Below are 17,895 nucleotides of genomic sequence, written 5' to 3'. Positions count from 1 at the left end.
TGCAAACTTAAAACACATGGTATTGGGGGTATGGTATTGATATGGATAGAGAATTGGTTGGCAAACAGAAAGCAAAGAGTGGGAATAAACGGGACCTTTTCAGAATGGCAGGCGGTGACTAGTGGGGTACCGCAGGGCTCAGTGCTGGGACCTCAGTTGTTTACAATATATAGTAATGATTTAGACAAGGGAATTAAACGCAGCATCTCCAAGTTTGCGGATGACGCAAAGCTGGGCGGCTGTGTTAGCTGTGAGGAGGGTGCTAAGAGGATGCAGGGTGACTTGGATAGGTTAGGTGAGTGGGCAAATTCATGGCAGATGCAATTTAATGTGGATAAATGTGAGGTTATCCACTTTGGTTGCAAGAACAGGAAAACAGATTATTATCCAAATGGTGGCCAATTAGGAAAAGGAGAGGTGCAATGAGACCTGGGTGTCATTGTACACAAGTCATTGAAAGTGGGCATGCAGGTACAGCAGGCGGTGAAAAAGGCAAATGGTACGTTGGCATTCATAGCAAGAGGATTCGAGTACAGGAGCAGGGAGGTTCTACTGCAGTTGTACAAGGCCTTGGTAAGACCACAGCTGGAGTATTGTGTGCAGTTTTGGTCCCCTAATCTGAGGAAAGACATTCTTGCCATAGAGGGAGTACAGAGAAGGTTCACCAGATTGATTCCTGGGATGGCAGGACTTTCATATGAAGAAAGACTGGATCGACTAGGCTTATACTCGCTGGAATTTAGAAGATTGAGGGGGGATATTATTGAAACGTATAAAATTCTGAAGGGATTGGACAGGCTAGATGCAGGAAGATTGTTTCCGATGTTGGGGGAGTCCAGAATGAGGGGTCACAGTTTAAGGATAAAGGGGAAGCCTTTTAGGACTGAGATGAGGAAAAACTTCTTCACACAGAGAGTGGTGAATCTGTGGAATTCTCTGCCACAGGAAACAGTTGAGACCTGTTCATTGGCTATATTTAAGAGGGAGTTAGATATGGCCCTTGTGACTAAAGGGATCAGGGGGTATGGAGAGAAAACAGTTACAGGGTTTTGAGTTGGATGATCAGCCACAATCATACTGAATGGTGGTGCAGGCTCGAAGGGCCGAATGGCCTACTCCTGCACCTATTTTCTATGTTTCTATGACACGGAGCACAGAACACCAGCCTCACACACATACTTCCTTTCTGCAATTAACACAGGTAAACCTACCTCGCTTCATCCAGTTACTGCCTAAGCCCTTTGAATCAAAGCCCTACCACTCTGCCACCCTCTCACTTCGCTGCCCGCTGGATATGGCGGTCTTCTTTTTAAACTTTTCCCGCTCTACTGGATGACGTCACGCGCCTATGCAGTCTTGTCTCTCTTTACCCCAAGTAGTAAAATGCCTTCGCTCCGGAAATCCTTAGCCATTCCACTCACAGCATTCTTGCTTCGAATCTATTGAATCAAATTGTTCGGCATCTCCCTAGAGCAAGGGGTTTAGATGGGGTGGAGTTTGTTAGGTGTGTTCAGGAAGGTTTCTCAACACAATATGTAGATAAGCCTAAAAGAGGAAGACTGTACTTGATTTGGTATTGGGAAATGAATCTGGTCAGGTGTCAGATCTCTCAGTGGGAGAACATTTTGGAGATAGTGATCACAATTCTATCTCCTTTACCATAGCATTTGAGAGGGATACGAACAGACAAGTTAGGAAAGCGTTTAATTTGAGTAAGAGGAAATATGAAGCTATCAGGTAGGAACTTGGAAACATAAATTGGGAACAGATGTACTCAGGGAAATATATGGCAGGAATGTGGCAAATGTTCAGGGAATATTTCCGTGGAGTTCTGCATAGGTCCATTCCAATGAGACTGGGAAAGGATGGTAGGGTACATCAACTGTGGTGTACAAAGGCTGTTGTAAGTCTAGTCAAGAAAAAAATAAAAGCTTATGAAAGGTTCACAAAACTAGGTCATGATAGAGATCAAGAAGCTATAAGGCCAACAGGAAGGAGCTCAGGAGAGCCAGAAGGGGCCATGAGAAGACCTTGGCAAACAGGATTAAGAAAAACACCAAGGTATTCTACAAGTATGTGAAGTGCAAGAGGTTAAGACGTGAGAGAATAGGACTAATCAAGTGTAACAGTGGAAAAGTGTGTAAGATAGCAGAGGTACTTAATGAATACTTTCCTTCAGAATTCACTACGGAAAAGGATCTTAGTGATTGTAGGGATGACTTACAGCAGACTCAAAAGCTTGAGTATATAGATATTAAGAAAGAGGATGTTCTGGAGCTTTTGGAAAGCATCAAGTTGGATAAGTCATCGGGACCAGATGAGATGTATCCCTGGCTACTGTGGGAAGCGAGGGAAGAGATTTCTGAGCCTCTATTATGAGCTTTGGATCATCAATGGGGACGGGAGAGGTTCCAGAGGATTGGAGGGTTGTAGATGATGTTCCATTACAGGTTTCCCCCGCTATCTGAAGGTAGAGCGTTCCTATGAAACTGCCAAAATGTCGTAAAGCGAAGAAGCAATTACCATTATGGGAAAACATTTTGAGCATTCCCAGACCCAAAAAATAACCTACCAAATCAAACCAAATAACACATAAAACCTAAAATAACACTAACATATAGTAAAAGAAGGAATGATATGATAAATATACAGCCCATATAAAATAGAAATATTGTATGTATGGTGTAGTTTCACTTATCAAAATCGGCACGTACATGCCTACACACGTACATGCATATGTACATACATGCGTATGCACGTACATACATATGCATGTACATGCATGCACACACAACTGCCCACACAAGGCTTCACGGTCATGGTAGTCTTTCTCGGCGTAAACACACATATAAAGTGGGCGTCTTTTTTTCGTAAAAGCGAAAATCATCTTTGGTTAGTAAAAACAGGTACTAATGTAGGTCTTTCGTAACAGTGAGCGTCGTAAAGCGAATGTTCGAAAAACAGGGACCACCTGTATTCAAGAAAGGGAGTAGAGATAGCCCAGGAAATTATAGATCAGTGAGTCTTACTTCAATGGTTGGTAAGTTGATGGAGAAGATCCTGAGAGGCAGGATTTATAAACATTTTGTGTGGTATAATAGGATTAGGAATAGTCAGCATGGCTTTGTCAAAGGCAGGTCGTGCCTGACGAGCCTGATTGAATTTTTTGAGGATGTGACTAAACATATTGATGAAGGTAGAGCAGTAGATGTAGTGTACATGGATTTCAGCAAGGCATTTGATAAGGTACCCCATGCAAGGCTTATTGAGAAAGTAAGGAGGCATGGGATCCAAGGTGACCTTGCTTTGTGGATCCAGAATTGGCTTGCCCACAGAAGGTAAAGAGTGGTTGCAGACGGGTCATATTCTGCATGGAGTTCGGTGACCAGTGGTGTGCTTCAGGGATCTGTCTGGGACGCTTTCTCTTCGTAATTTTTATAAATGACCTGGATGAGGAAGTGGAGGGATGGATTAGTAAATTTGCTGATGACACAAAGGTTGGGGGTGTTGTGGATAGTGTAGAGGGTTGTCAGGTTACAGCAAGACATCAATAGGTTGCAAAACTGGGCTGAGAAGTGGCAGATGGCATTCAACCCAAATTAGTGTGAGGTGGTTCACTTCGGTCAGTAAAATATGACGGCAGAATATAGAAACAATGGTAAGACTCCTGGCAGTGTTGAGGATCAGAGGGATCCTGGGGTTCGAGACTGTAGGACAATCAAAGCTGCTGCGCAGGTTGACTCTGTGGTTACGAAGGCATATGGTGCATTGGCCTTCATCAATCGTGGGACTGAGTTTAGGAGCCGAGAGGTAATGTTACAGTTGTATCGTACCCTGGTCAGATCCCACTTGGAGTACTGAGCTCAGTTCTGGTCACCTCACTGTAGGAAGGATGTGGAAACCATAGAAACTGTGCAGAGGAGATTTACAAGGATATTGCCTGGATTGGGGAGTATGCCTTATGAGAATAGGTTGAGTGAACCTGGCCTTTTCTTCTTGAAGCGACGGAGGATGAGAGGTGACCTGTATAAGATGATGAGAGGCAGTGATCGTGTGGATAGTCAGAGGCTTTTTCCCAGAGTTGAAATTGCTGCCACAAGAGGACACATGTTTACGGTGCTGGGGAGTAGGTACAGAGATGTCAGGGGTAATTTTTTTTACACAGAGAGTGATGAAAGTGTGGAATGGGCTGCCAGTGACGGTGGTGGAGGTAGATACAATAGGGTCTTTTGAGAGATTCCTGTATAGGTACATGGAGCTTAGAAAAATAGAGGGCTATGGGTAACCCTAGGTAATTTCTATAGTAAGGACATGATCGGCACAGCTTTGTGGCTGAAGCCTGTATTGTGCTGTAGGTTTTCTATGTTTTTATCTTTGTCAAGCAGTATCTATGGAGACTTGCAGAATTTTGTGTGTGTTAATTTTAATTTCCACAATCTTCAGATCCTCTTGTGTTTATGCCACACCAAGCTGATCTCCAGATAGGATGCTTTCTGAGCTACCTCCTGAGGAAGTAGAATCTTTGGTGAACTATCTTGGCCATGGTTTTTATGTGGTTGGAACTGGCCAGGTACTGGTGCTATTCACTCCTGGGAACTCGAAGCTCTCAACTCTCTCAACACCAAGTTGAGATCAATAGGGTGCAGACCTGGGCTGAGAAGTGGCAGATGGAGTTCAACCCAGATAAGTGAGAAGTGGTTTTTGAGAAGGCCTTTGACAAGGTGCTGCACATCAGGCTGTTTAGCAAGATAAGAGCCAATGGAATTACAGAAACTTACTAACATGGATGGAGTATTGGCTGATGGGCAGAAAACAGAGAGTGGGAATAAAGGGATCCTATTCTGGCTGGCTGCTGGTTACCAGTGGAGGTCCATTGGGGCTGCTATTGGGACCACTTCTTTTTATGGTGTATGTCAATGATTTGACCTACGGGATTAATGGATTTGTGTCTAAGTTGCTGATGATACAAGATAGGTGGAGGAACAGGTAGTGTTGAGGAAACAGCGAGCCTGCAGAGAGAATTAGATAGTTTAGGGAAATGGGAAAAGAAGTGGCAAGTGAAATACAATGCTGTAAAGTATATAGTCATGCACTTTACTAGAAGAAATAAATGGGAAGACTATTATTTAGATGGGGAGATAATTCAAAACGCAGAGATGCAAAGGGACTTGGGTTATAACCCAGAGGGTAACCTCCAGGTTGAATTGGTTGTGAAGAAGGCAAATGCATTGTTGGCATTCATTTCTAGAGGTACAGAATACAAGAGCAGGGATGTGATGTTGAGGCTCTATAAGGCACTCGTGAGACCACACTTGGAGTATTGTGTGCAGTTTTGGACTCCTTATTTTAGAAAGGATATACTAACATTGGAAAGGGTTCAGAGAACATTCACAAGAATGATTCCAGGAATGAAAGATTTACCGTATGAGGAATATCTGGCAGCTCTTGGGCTGTATTCCTTGGAATTCAGGAGAATGAGGGGGAAATCTCATAGAAACATTCCGAATGTTAAAAAGCCTGAACAGATTACGAGGGGTGATTGGTAGGTTCATGGCGTAAGGTAGAAGGAGTCAATTTTAGAAAATCTAGCACATTTATTTTTCAACGCAGTCCCCTCCTACATTTACACATTTAGTCCAGCGGTCATGGAGCATGTGGATCTTGGATCTCCAGAAAGTGTCCACAGAGTGGGTGATTGATAAATTTGTGGCCTAAAGAGGTGGAAGTACTGGCGCTTTTAAGAAATTTAAAAGTGGATAAATCTCCGGGTCCTGACCGGATATTCCCCAGGACCTTGAGGGAAGTTTGTGTAGAGATAGCAGGAGCTCTGACGGAGATCTTTCAGATGTCATTAGAAACAGGGATTGTGCCGGAGGATTGGCGTATTGCTCATGTGGTTCCATTGTTTAAAAAGGGTTCTAGAAGTAAGCCTGGCAATTATAGACCTGTCAGTTTGACATCAGTGGTGGGTAAATTAATGGAAAGTATTCTTAGAGATAGTATTTATAATTATCTGGATAGACAGGATCTGATTAGGAGTAGCCAGCATGGATTTGTGCGTGGAAGGTCATGTTTGACAAACCTTATTGAATTTTTTGAAGTAGTTACGAGGAATGTTGACGAGGGTAAGGCAGTGGATGTAGTCTATATGGACTTCAGCAAGGCCTTTGACAAAGTTCCACATGGAAGGTTAGTTAAGAAGGTTCAGTCGTTAGGTATTAATGCTGGAGTAATAAAATGGATTCAACAGTGGCTAGATGGGAGATGCCAGAGAGTAGTGGTGGATAATTGTTTATCGGGATGGAGGCCGGTGACTAGCGGGGTGCCTCAGGGATCTGTTTTGGGCCCAATGTTGTTTGTAATATACATAAATGATCTGGATGATGGGGTGGTAAATTGGATTAGTAAGTATGCTGATGATACTAAGGTAGGAGGTGTTGTGGATAATGAGGTGGGTTTTCAAAGCTTGCAGGGAGATTTATGCCGGTTAGAAGAATGGGCTGAACGTTGGCAGATGGAGTTTAATGCTGAGAAGTGTGAGGTTCTACATTTTGGCAGGAATAATCCAAATAGAACATACAGGGTAAATGGTAGGGCATTGAGGAATGCAGTGGAACAGAGAGATCTAGGAATAACAGTGCATAGTTCCCTGAAGGTGGAGTCTCATGTAGATAGGGTGGTGAAGAAGGCTTTTGGAACGCTGGCCTTTATAAATCAGAGCATTGAGTACAGAAGTTGGGATGTAATGTTAAAATTGTACAAGGCATTGGTAAGGCCAAATTTGGAATATTGTGTACAGTTCTGGTCACCGAATTATAGGAAAGATATCAATAAATTAGAGAGAGTGCAGAGACGATTTACTAGGATGTTACCTGGGTTTCAGCACTTAAGTTACAGAGAAAGGTTGAACAAGTTAGGTCTCTATTCATTGGAGCGTAGAAGGTTGAGGGGGGATTTGATCGAGGTATTTAAAATGTTGAGAGGGATAGATAGAGTTGACGTGAATAGGCTGTTTCCATTGAGAGTAGGGGAGATTCAAACGAGAGGACATGATTTGAGAGTTAGGGGGCAAAAGTTTAAGGGAAACACGAGGGGGTATTTCTTTACTCAGAGAGTGATAGCTGTGTGGAATGAGCTTCCTGTAGAAGTAGTAGAGGCCAGTTCAGTTGTGTCATTTAAGGTAAAATTGGATAGGTATATGGATAGGAAAGGAGTGGAGGGTTATGGGCTGAGTGCGGGTAGGTGGGACTAGGTGAGATTAAGAGTTCGGCACGGACTAGGAGGGCCGGAATGGCCTGTTTCCGTGCTGTGATTGTTATATGGTTATATGGTTATAAGGTAGAAGGAGATGAGTTATACAGCTCTTGTTACATGCACATGCACTTTGATTATGCAGAAAGTGTGGTTAACAACTCATCTCCATCTACCTTAGGCCACGAACTTACCAATCACCCCTGATGAGTTATTAACTTCAAACTTTTTGCATAACCACTGAAAGAGTTGACCTGTCTGTGCATGTAATGACAGCTGTATAACTCATCTCTTTCCACCTTAGGCCACAAACTTATCAATCACCCATGCTGTGGACACTTTCTGCAGGTTCAAGACCCGTATGCTCCATGACCACTGGACTAAGTGAATAAATGTAGGAGGGGACTTTGTTGAAAAATAAAGGTGCTAGGTTTTCTAAAATTGACTCCTTCGACCTTGGGCCACGAACTTATCAATCACCCCTCACAGATATAGCAAAGTTATTTCGCATGGTAGGGGTGTCTAGGAGGGCACAACTTCAGGATTGAAGGACGTCCATTTAGAACAGGGATGCAGAGAAATTACTTCAGTCAGAGGGTGGTAAATCCGTGGAATTTGTTGCCATGAGCAGCTGTGGAGGCCAAGTCATTGGGTTCATTTAAGGCAGAGATAGATAGGTTTTTGATTAGCCAGGGCATCAAAGGGTATGGGGAGAAGGCAGGGGAGTCGGGAAGTATTGGGTCAGCCCATGATTGAATGGTGGAGCAGACTTGATGGGCCAAATGGCCTACTTCTGCTCCTATATCTTGTGTCTATGGTCTTATTTCGGTAGGTCAAATTTAAAGTCAGAGTATAACATAAATGGTAAGACTCTTGGAAGTGTGGAGGATCAGCAAGATATTGGGGTCCGTGTCCATACAACACTCAAAGCTGCTGTGCAGGTTGAGAGTGTTGTTAAGAAGGCATATGGTGTTTTGGACTTCATCAACTTTGGGACTGAGTTCAAGAGCTGTGAGGTAATGTTACAGCCATATAAGACCTTTGTTAGACTCCATGGAGTACTGTGTTTGGTTCTAGTCACCTCACTATAGGAAGAATGTGGATACTATAGAAAAGAGTACAGAGATGATTTACAAGGATGGTACCTGGATTGGAGAGCATGCCTTATGAGAATAGGTTGAGTGCACTTGGCTTTCTCTCCTTGGAGCAACAGAGGATGAGAGGTGACCTGATAGAGGTGTATAAAGTGATGAGAGGCATTGAGGCTTTTTTACAAGGCTGAAATGGCTAACATAAGGGGGCACAGTTTTAAGGTGTTTGGATGTAGGTACAATGGGGATGTCAGAGGTAAGCTGTTCACAGAGAGTGGTGGGTGCATGGAATGCACTGCCAGTGATGGTGGTTGAGGCAAATACAATACGATGTTTTAACAGACTCTTGGATAGGTACATGGAGTTAGAAAAATAGAAGGCTATGCACTAGGGAAATTCTAGTTTATTTTTAGAGTAGGTTACATGGTCGGCAAAACATTGTGGGTCAAAGGGCCTGTAATGTGCTGTAGATTTCTATGTTTCTATGTTTATGTGCACTACTCCTCTTTCCTGCAGTCAATGATCAGCTTTTTAGTTTTGCTGATATTAAGGAAAAGGGTGTTGTTGATTTCCAGGATCTGGAGTTTGGTGACAAGGGATATGGATAAAGCATAGGTGGAAGGTGTTAGTTTAGTTAGGGATTTAATTACAGATTTAATTAATTAGACACAACAGTGTGGACCAAAAGTGCTATTCCTGTGTTGTACTGTTCTACGTTTTATGTTCTAATGTACAGTATCATTGCTTTATCTATGACACTGCAATCCTAGTGCGCATGCGCCTGTTACAGCTGCTCCAACTACTTTTCTTACTTTTTCTAACTTATGTTATTTGTTGTTTTTTTTTCTTTCACGGTAACACGTCAAAGCTGTACCCTCTCTAACATGCTGGTGGAGAGAGTTTTATTCTGGTTTTTAGCACTGGAAATATTTACATTCGTACCCAATTTCCCTCGGGATCAATAAAGTATGTCTGTCTGTCTGTCTGTCAAATAGAGCCCTTGCCAGTTCTGCTCACATGCCAGGATATGGTGCAACACTTACTAGTACTGAGTCGGTAAGCCCTGGCACGATTGGATCCAAATTTCTGTGGCTCTGTTGAACTTCTACTTTCTTGCTCCCAAACTTCCACCTCTGATTCCGTTGTCCTGGATCCTGCATCGGATACATCACCTTCTTCTCCCTCTGTGCTGTTACGATATGGCCTCCGATGCCAATTTTCAACAGCCTGTCTGCGCAGTGCTGAATTTCGTGATATGGGATCTTTAATGCACTTAGTTTCTGAATTACGGGTTTGTTTGTGATGATAGTTCCGCTCTGGACTCTGTTCTACGTGCTGTATGTCTGCAGATTGCATAAAACCGTCACTATCATAGCATCGTGTCACATGAGCAAGTGGCTTTGGTCTAGAAGTAAATGGAAAAAATAGGTTAATACATCTTCATGGATTTCAATATTTGAAGTATTATTATAGAACTATTTAAAGATAAACATGTAAGGGCTAAAAAGAACAGCATAAGAATTATAACAAGAGAGAGAAAGAGCTCGAAGAGAGTATGAAAGTAACCAATCAAATATAATTATCAAGCGAGATCAAGATAATAAAAGAGGAGATAGCATTACACTGAGAGTCTAGGAATTACTTGAACATTGAGAAAGCATATTCTGGAAGGCCCCTCAAATGAGGCAGTATGGGTAGAAATTAGAAACAAAATATGGTGTCATTAATCTGTTGGTAGCTTACTACAGACAGAAAGAAGATAGAGGAACAAATATACTAACAAATAAAGAGATGAGATAAATTAGGGTTAGACTACAGGAAACTTAAGTTTCACAAAAATTTTCCGTCAGCTCAGGCAAGAGGAGTATGTATCAGAATCAGGGCCCTGATTCGGGCAAGGCCAGTCTTTTTGGGCTGCACAAGCGTGGAAAGTATCAGCGTTAGAGGCTCAACCTCAACTGCAAATAAAAGAAGGGAAAGCTCAAGCAGAGTGGCCATTGTCACAGTGTGCCAGTGATGGAGCGTGCAGGCTTTGGCTTAACAGGCTTTGGCATGAACAGGCAAACGCACACTTTAAGAAGAGGAAAACCTTTTTATTTTTAGGTATTGAGTAGTAAGGATGGAATGCTCCTCCGTCAGATGTGAGAATTCAGGATACCTGACGGTTTCCCTGATGACTACATTTATGCACCCAACTTCAGCTCCTGACTGACCAGGTCAAGGAGCTGGATGTATTCAGGATCATTTGGGAGGATGAAGATATTATAGACGAGACTTTTGAAGAGGTGGTCACACCCAGAGAACAGCTTTGGACATGAGATGCGTAATTACCAGAAGAGGTAAAGAGATTAATAAGTCAGTGCAAGGCTCCCCTATTGCCATTCCCCTCAGCAACATGTATACCCCTTTGGATACTGCAGGATGGGGGGGGGGTGGGAAATAACCCATGAGATCACATCAGCAACTGCCAGACTGGTGGCACAGTGGCAGTCTCTGAGGTTCAATAGGGAAGGGTAAAGTCAGGCTGTGCAGTAGTTATAATGGACTCGATACCTAGGGGGACAGAAAAAAGATCTGTGGCCTAAAAAGAGACACCAGGATGGTGCGTTGCCTCCTGGGTGCCTGGGTCCAAGATGTATTGGAGCAACTGCATGATATTGTCAAGGGGGATGGGGAACATCTGGAGATTGTGGTGCATATTAGCACATATGATATAGGCAGAAAAGGGAAAGAGATCCTACACAGTGAGTATACAGACTTAGGAAAGAGGCTAAAGAGAAGGACATCCAAGATTACTCCCTTTCTTTCTTTTCCAATCTTTTTATTAATATCAAAATAGTGGATATAACATAGTATTGCTACACAATTATTGGGATTACGTTGTTAATGGTTAACATATATAAATATATATTCAGTTAATGCAAGGGTAATAAACCTCCCAAAATTGTTCAAGTACAAATATAGTATACATAGAAAAAAAGGATTGACATATATAAAAAGAAAAATTTGGAAAAAGAAAAAAAAACTAATCTAATCTAAACAATACTAACTAAAAGCTAAGAAAAAGAAAAGAACAGAGAAGGAAGGCTGAGAGAATTTGGAGAAGGAAGGCTGAGAGTCGGAACGGGAGCGCAGCGGTAGCCATTTTGATTTTTTCTTCTTCACATTGGAGTTAAGAGAGGCGGGACTGCACAGGCGTGAGACGTCAGGCAGTGAAGCACGGAAGATTTAAAAGGTCAAAAATCCTGTTTCAGGTTTAATTTGGAGAAGGAAGGCTGAGAGTTGGTGCAGGAGCGATTTTGATTTTTTCTTCTTCACATTGGAGTTGAGAGGCGGGACTGCGCAGGCGTGAGACGTCAGGCAGTGAAGCACGGAAGATTTAAAAGGAACACGGCCTTATACAGCGGGCAGCATCGATTTGCGGGCAGTGGAGTGACCCAGGAGCAGACTGAAAGGTTAAGGGCTTTGGCTCAACGGGCTTAGGCGGAAACGGGCGAGGCAAGGTAGGTTCAGTTTTCAATTTTTCCTGTTATTTGAGGAAAGGGGGAAGAATTAGAGTCAGGGCAGCTTGTTGTTCTCGCTGTCAGATGTGGGAGGTCCTGGAGTCTCCTAGCCTCCAGGACGTCCACATCTGCACCAGGTGCACCGAGCTGTAGCTCCTAAGGGACCGTGTTAGGGAACTGGAGCTGCAGCTCGATGACCTTTGTCTGGTCAGGAAGAGTGAAGAGTTGATAGAGAGGAGTTATAGGCAGTTGGTCACACCAGGGCCACGGGAGGCAGACAGGTGGGTCACGATTAGGAGAGGGAAGGGAAAGAGTCAGGTAATAGAGAGTACCCCAGTGGCTGTACCCCTTGACAATAAGGACTCCTGTTTGGGTACCGTTGGGGGGGACAGCCTACCTGGGGCAAGCAACAGAGGCCATGCCTCCAGCACAGAGTCTGGCCCTGTAGCTCAGAAGGGTAGGGAAAGGAAGAGGAAGGCAGTAATAATAGGGGACTCGATAGTTAGGGGGTCAGATAGGCGATTCTGTGGACGCAGTCAGGAGATCCGGATGGTAGTTTGCCTCCCTGGTGCCAGGGTCCGGGATGTTCCTGATCGCGTCCAAGATATCCTGAAGTGGAAGGGTGAGGAGCCAGAGGTCATGGTACATATAGGTACCAATGACATAGGTAGGAAAAGGGAAGAGGTCCTGAAAGGAGAATATAGGGAGTTAGGAAGGAAGTTGAGAAGAAGGACCGCAAAGGTAGTAATCTTGGGGTTACTACCTGTGCCATGCAACACTGAGAGTAAGAATGGAATGAGGTGGAGGATAAATGCGTGGCTGAGGGATTGCAGCAGGGGGCAGGGATTCAAGTTTCTGGATCATTGGGACCTCTTTTGGGGCAGGTGTGACCTGTACAAAAAGGACGGGTTACACTTGAATCCTAGCGGGACCAATATCCTGGCGGGGAGATTTGGGAAGGCTACTTGGGAGACTTTAAATTAGAATGGTTGGGGGGGTGCGAATCAAATTGAAGAGATTAGGAGAGAGGAGATTAGTTCACAAATAGAGAAAGCTTGTAGACAGTGTGTGAGGGAGGATATGCAGATGGCAGAGAAGGGGAGCGCTCAGACCGAAGATGTAGGGGAGAAGGAAGAAAACGATAATGAAGTTGTTTGCACCGTTAGGGATAAACAGAGAGTAAGAGGTGGAGAGTTTCTTAAGTGCATCTATTTTAATGCTAGGAGCATTGTAAGAAAGGTGGATGAGCTTAGAGCATGGATTGATACCTGGAAATATAATGTTGTAGCTATTACTGAAACATGGTTGCAGGAGGGGTGTGATTGGCAACTAAATATTCTGGGATTTTGTTGCTTCAGGAGTGATAGAATTGGAGGGGCAAAAGGGGGAGGTGTTGCATTGCTTGTCAGAGAAAATATTACAGCAGTGCTTTGGCAGGATAATTTAGAGGGCTCTTCTACGGAGTCTATTTGGGTGGAATTGAGGAATGGGAAAGGTGTACTAACACTTATAGGGGTGTATTATGGACCACCTAATGGGGAGCGAGAATTGGCGGAGCAAATTTGTAGGGAGATAGCAGATATTTATAGTAAGCACAAGGTTGTGATTGTCAGAGATTTTAATTTTCTACACATAGACTGGGAAGCCCATTCTGTAAAAGGTCTGGATGGTTTGGAGTTTGTAAAATGTGTACAGGATAGTTTTTTGCAGCAATACATAGAGGTACCAACTAGAGAAGAGGCAGTGTTGGATCTCCTGTTAGGGAATGAGATAGGACAGGTGACGGAGGTATATGTTGGGTGCCATTAGTTTCAATATAATTATGGAAAAGGATAGGACTGGACCCAGGGTAGAGATTTTTGATTGGAGAATGGCTAACTTTGAGGAGATGCGAAAAGATTTAGAAAGAGTGGATTGGGACAATTTGTTTTATGGGAAGGATGTAATAGAGAAATGGCGGTCATTTAAAGGTGAAATTTTGAGGGTATAGAATCCTTATGTTCCGATTAGTTTCAAAGGAAAGGTTAAAAGTTTGAGAAAGCCTTGGTTTTCAAAGGATATTGGAAACTTGGTTTGGAAAAAGAGGGAGATCTACAATAAATATAGGCAGCATGGAGTAAATGAGGAGCTCGAGAAATATAAAGAATGTAAAAAGAATCTTAAGAAAGAAATTAGAAAAGCTAAAAGAAGATATGAGGTTGCTTTGGCAAGTAAGGAGAAAATAAATCCAAAGGATTTCTACAGTTATATTAATAGCAAAAGGATAGTAAGGGATAAAATTGGTCCCTTAGAAAATCAGAGTGGACAGCTATGTGCATAGCCAAAAGAGATGGGGGAGATTTTGAACAATATCTTTTCTTCGGTATTCACTAAGGAGAAGGATATGCTCACCGCTGGCTGAATTTCTCATTGTGAAATGCCGGCTGTTCTATCTGCCGAGGGAATTCACCATCATGCTTGTGGCAGCTGTTTACGTAGCTCCCAGTGCCAATGCTAAGGCTAATGCTAACGAAGCACTGGGAGGCCTACATGAAGCCATCAGTGAGCTACTGACTACACATCCTGACAGCTTTGTGGTGACTGCTGGGGACTTTAACCACACCAGCTTAAACACTGTGTTCCCCAAATTCCTGCAATATGTGGATTTCAAAACCAGGGGAGACAACACACTGGACTTGGTTTATACCAACACACCACAGGCATACAAAGCAGCCCCCCCGCTCCCATCTTGGCCACGCTAACCACATATCTGTCATGTTAACACCAGCATATAAACCACTGCTTAAACGTGTGAGAGCAGAGAAAAGACAAATAAGGGTCTGGCCAAAAGGAGCAGCCTCAGCACTACAAGACTGTTTTTTGCACACAGACTGGGACATATTCAAGACAGCAGCCTCCTATGATGACCATACAGACATTGAGGAGCATGCGGAGGCAGTAATCAGCTACATAGCCAAATGCACAGAGGATGTCGCTGTGATGAAAACCTTCACCGCACGTGGTATAAAAAGCCATGGATGACAACAGAGGTGCGTTCACTACTGAAGGCCCGTGACACAGCCTACAGATCAGGGACAGGAGTGCGCTTCGCTCAGCCAGGACTGCGCTTTCACTAGGGATCAGGAAAGCGAAAAGGGCCTACGTGGGCAAAATACATGGACACTTCTGTGACACAGGTGACACCAGACGGATGTGGCAGGGAATTAAAGCTCTGACAAACTACAAGATCAGGCAGAAAACTGATGACAGTGACGCCTCTCTTCCTAACAGGCTTAACAAATTCTTTGCACGCTTCGAAGCATCAAACACTACAGCAAGGGGGAGAGCCAGTCCCTTCTAACCATCTAACCAGCCGGCTCCAATCATTGATTCAAAGCAAACACGGAGGACCCTTGCCAGAGTTAACCCACAAAAAGAGGGAGGTCCTGACAACATCCCTGGACGTGTGCTCAAGGAATGTGCTGATGTATTAGCAGATGTCCTGACAGACATTTTCAACATCTCCCTTAGTCAAGCCATTGTCCCCAGATGCTTCAAAACCTCCACAATCATCCCTGTAGCAAAGAAATCAGTTGTAGCCTGTCTGAATGATTATCATCCCGTTGCCCTGACCCTCATAGTGATGAAATGTTTTGAACGGCTTGTCAAGCCTCCTATCACAGCCAGCCTCCCCTCTTCGCTGGATCCTCTAGTTTGCTTATTGTTCAAATCACTCTACAGAGGACACAATATCCACCACACTGCACACAGATCTCTCTCACTTGGACAACAAAGACACTTATGCCAGAATCCTGTACATTGATTTCAGTTCAGCATTCAATCATCATCCCGCAGAGACTAGTGGAGAAACTGTCGTTGCTTGGCCTTAACACTGCCATGTGTCGCTGGATTCTGGATTTCTTGACAGAGAGACCACAGTCAGTCAGTGTTGGCAGGAACATCTCTGACTCCATCCCCACAAGGCTGTGTGCTTAGCCCATTGCTGTTTTCACTGCTAACACATGATTGTGCAGCCAGATTCAAGGAGAACCTGATCATTAAATTTGCTGATGATACCACAGTGGTGGGGCTCATCAGCAAAAATGATGAAACAATGTACAGGGAGGAGGTCAAACACCTAGAGAGCTGGTGCAGTTGCAACATCTTGATGCTTAATGTCACCAAAACCAAGGAGATGATTGTCGATTTCAGACGGTCTCAGCCTGAGCAAACACCCCTCAGCATCAGCAGTCCACAGTGGAGAGAGTGGAAAACATCAAGTTCCTTGGGGTGCAGATCTCGGACAATCTCACCTGGTCCAGGAACACCACTGGGATTGTGAAACGAGCCTAGCAGAGATTGCACTTTCTGAGGAAGCTTAAATAAGCATTACTCCCCACTAACATCTTAACTACATTCTACAGAGGCGTGGTTGAGAATGTGCTGACCTTTTGCATCACAACCTGGTACTCCAGCTGCAGTGCTGCCGACAAAAAAGCCTTGCAGAGGGTGGTTAGGGGAGCAGAGAAGGTTATTGGGGTCTCCCTACGTTCTGTCCAAGACCTCTTTCAGAGTTGATGCCTCCAGAAGACACGGTACATCATTAAAGACCCCTCACACCCTCTCCATGAACTGTTTGTTCTTCTGCCATCAGGCAAATGTTACAGGAGCATCAAAACTAAAACCACAAGGCTACTAAACAGCTTCCTCCCACAGGCAGTCAGACTGCTAAATAGCTGCTCTACCTGACTCTGCTTTGGACACTTTCAGCTTGCACTGGACACATAACTTGATTTTAATTGACATGTGGCTGTTGTGTTTTACTATTTATTGTTATGTTTATTATTTAGTGTTGTGTTTGTTATGTTATTATTGCACTGCTCCTGGGAAAAGCTGTCTCATTCTGCCCTGCAGAGCTGATATACGGTTAGAATGACAATAAAGTTTTTGAATCTGTTTTTTTGATATTGAATTGTGTAAGGGAAACAAGTAGGGAAGTTATGGAAACAATGACGATTAAAGAGGAGGAAGTACTGGTGCTTTTAAAGAATATAAAAGTGGATAAATCTCCGGGTCCTGACAGGATAATCCCTAGGACCTTGAGGGAGGTTAGTGTAGAAATAACAGGGGCTCTGACAGAAATATTTCAAATGTCATTAGAAATGGGGATGGTGCCGGAGGATTGCTGTATTGCTCATGTGGTTCCATTGTTTTAAAAGGGTTCTAAGACTAAACCAAGCAATTATGGGCCTCATACACAAAATTCTGGTAGGACGCTGCAGGCCAGGCAGGATCTATAGGGAGAAGCGCTGTCGACGTTTCAGGCCGAGACCCTTCGTCAGGAATGCCCGAAACGTCAACAGCGCTTCTCCCTATAGATGCTGCCTGGCCTGCTGCGTTCCACCAGCATTTCGTGTATGTTGCTTGAAATTCCAGCATCTGCAGATTTCCTCGTGTTTGCCAATCATAGGCCTGCCAGTTTGACGTCAGTGGTGGGTAAATTAATGGAAAGTATTCTTAGAGATGGTATATATAATTATCTGGATAGACAGGGTCTGATTAGGAACAGTCAACATGGATTTGTGCGTGGAAGGTCATGTTTGACAAATCTTATTGAATTTTTTGAAGAGATTACGAGGAAAGTTGACGAGGGTAAAGCAATGGATTGGACTTCAGTAAATGGACTTCAGTTGCTAAATGGACTTCAGTAAAGCCTTTGACAAGGTTCCGCACGGAAGGTTAGTTAGGAAGGTTCAATCGTTAGGTATTAATATTGAAGTAGTAAAATGGATTCAACAGCAGCTGAATGGGAGATGCCAGAGAGTAGTGGAGGATAACTGTTTGTCAGGTTGGAGGCCGGTGGCTAGTGGTGTGCCTCAGGGATCTATACTGGATCCAATGTTGTTTGTCATATACATTAATGATCTGGATGGTGGGGTGGTAAATTGGATTAATAAGTATGCAGATGATACTAAGGTAAGTAGCGTTGTGGATAATGAAGTAGGTTTTCAAAGTTTGCAGAGAGATTTCGGCCAGTTAGAAGAGTGGGCTGAGCGATGGCAGATGGAGTT

At 43.7% G+C, this 17,895-nt stretch overlaps 1 protein-coding gene across 1 annotated transcript in view; it reads right to left on the bottom strand.

Annotated features, from left to right (window-relative positions):
- Nucleotides 1-17,895, bottom strand: part of LOC140725861 (F-box only protein 41-like) — a gene marked incomplete at its 5' end in the record, with an annotated part of 371,488 nt that overhangs the window by 330,113 nt on the left and 23,480 nt on the right. The window contains one exon of the mRNA XM_073041806.1: nt 9,386-9,747. Coding sequence (XP_072897907.1) covers nt 9,386-9,747 — 362 coding nt within the window. The remainder of the gene's footprint in view (nt 1-9,385; nt 9,748-17,895) is intronic.

Source organism: Hemitrygon akajei, chromosome 4, assembly GCF_048418815.1.
Source record: "Hemitrygon akajei chromosome 4, sHemAka1.3, whole genome shotgun sequence".
In the NCBI taxonomy this organism is placed as follows: Eukaryota; Metazoa; Chordata; class Chondrichthyes; order Myliobatiformes; family Dasyatidae; genus Hemitrygon; species Hemitrygon akajei.
Note: the sequence above shows the minus strand (reverse complement) of the source record. Positions and strands in the feature narration are given on the sequence as shown.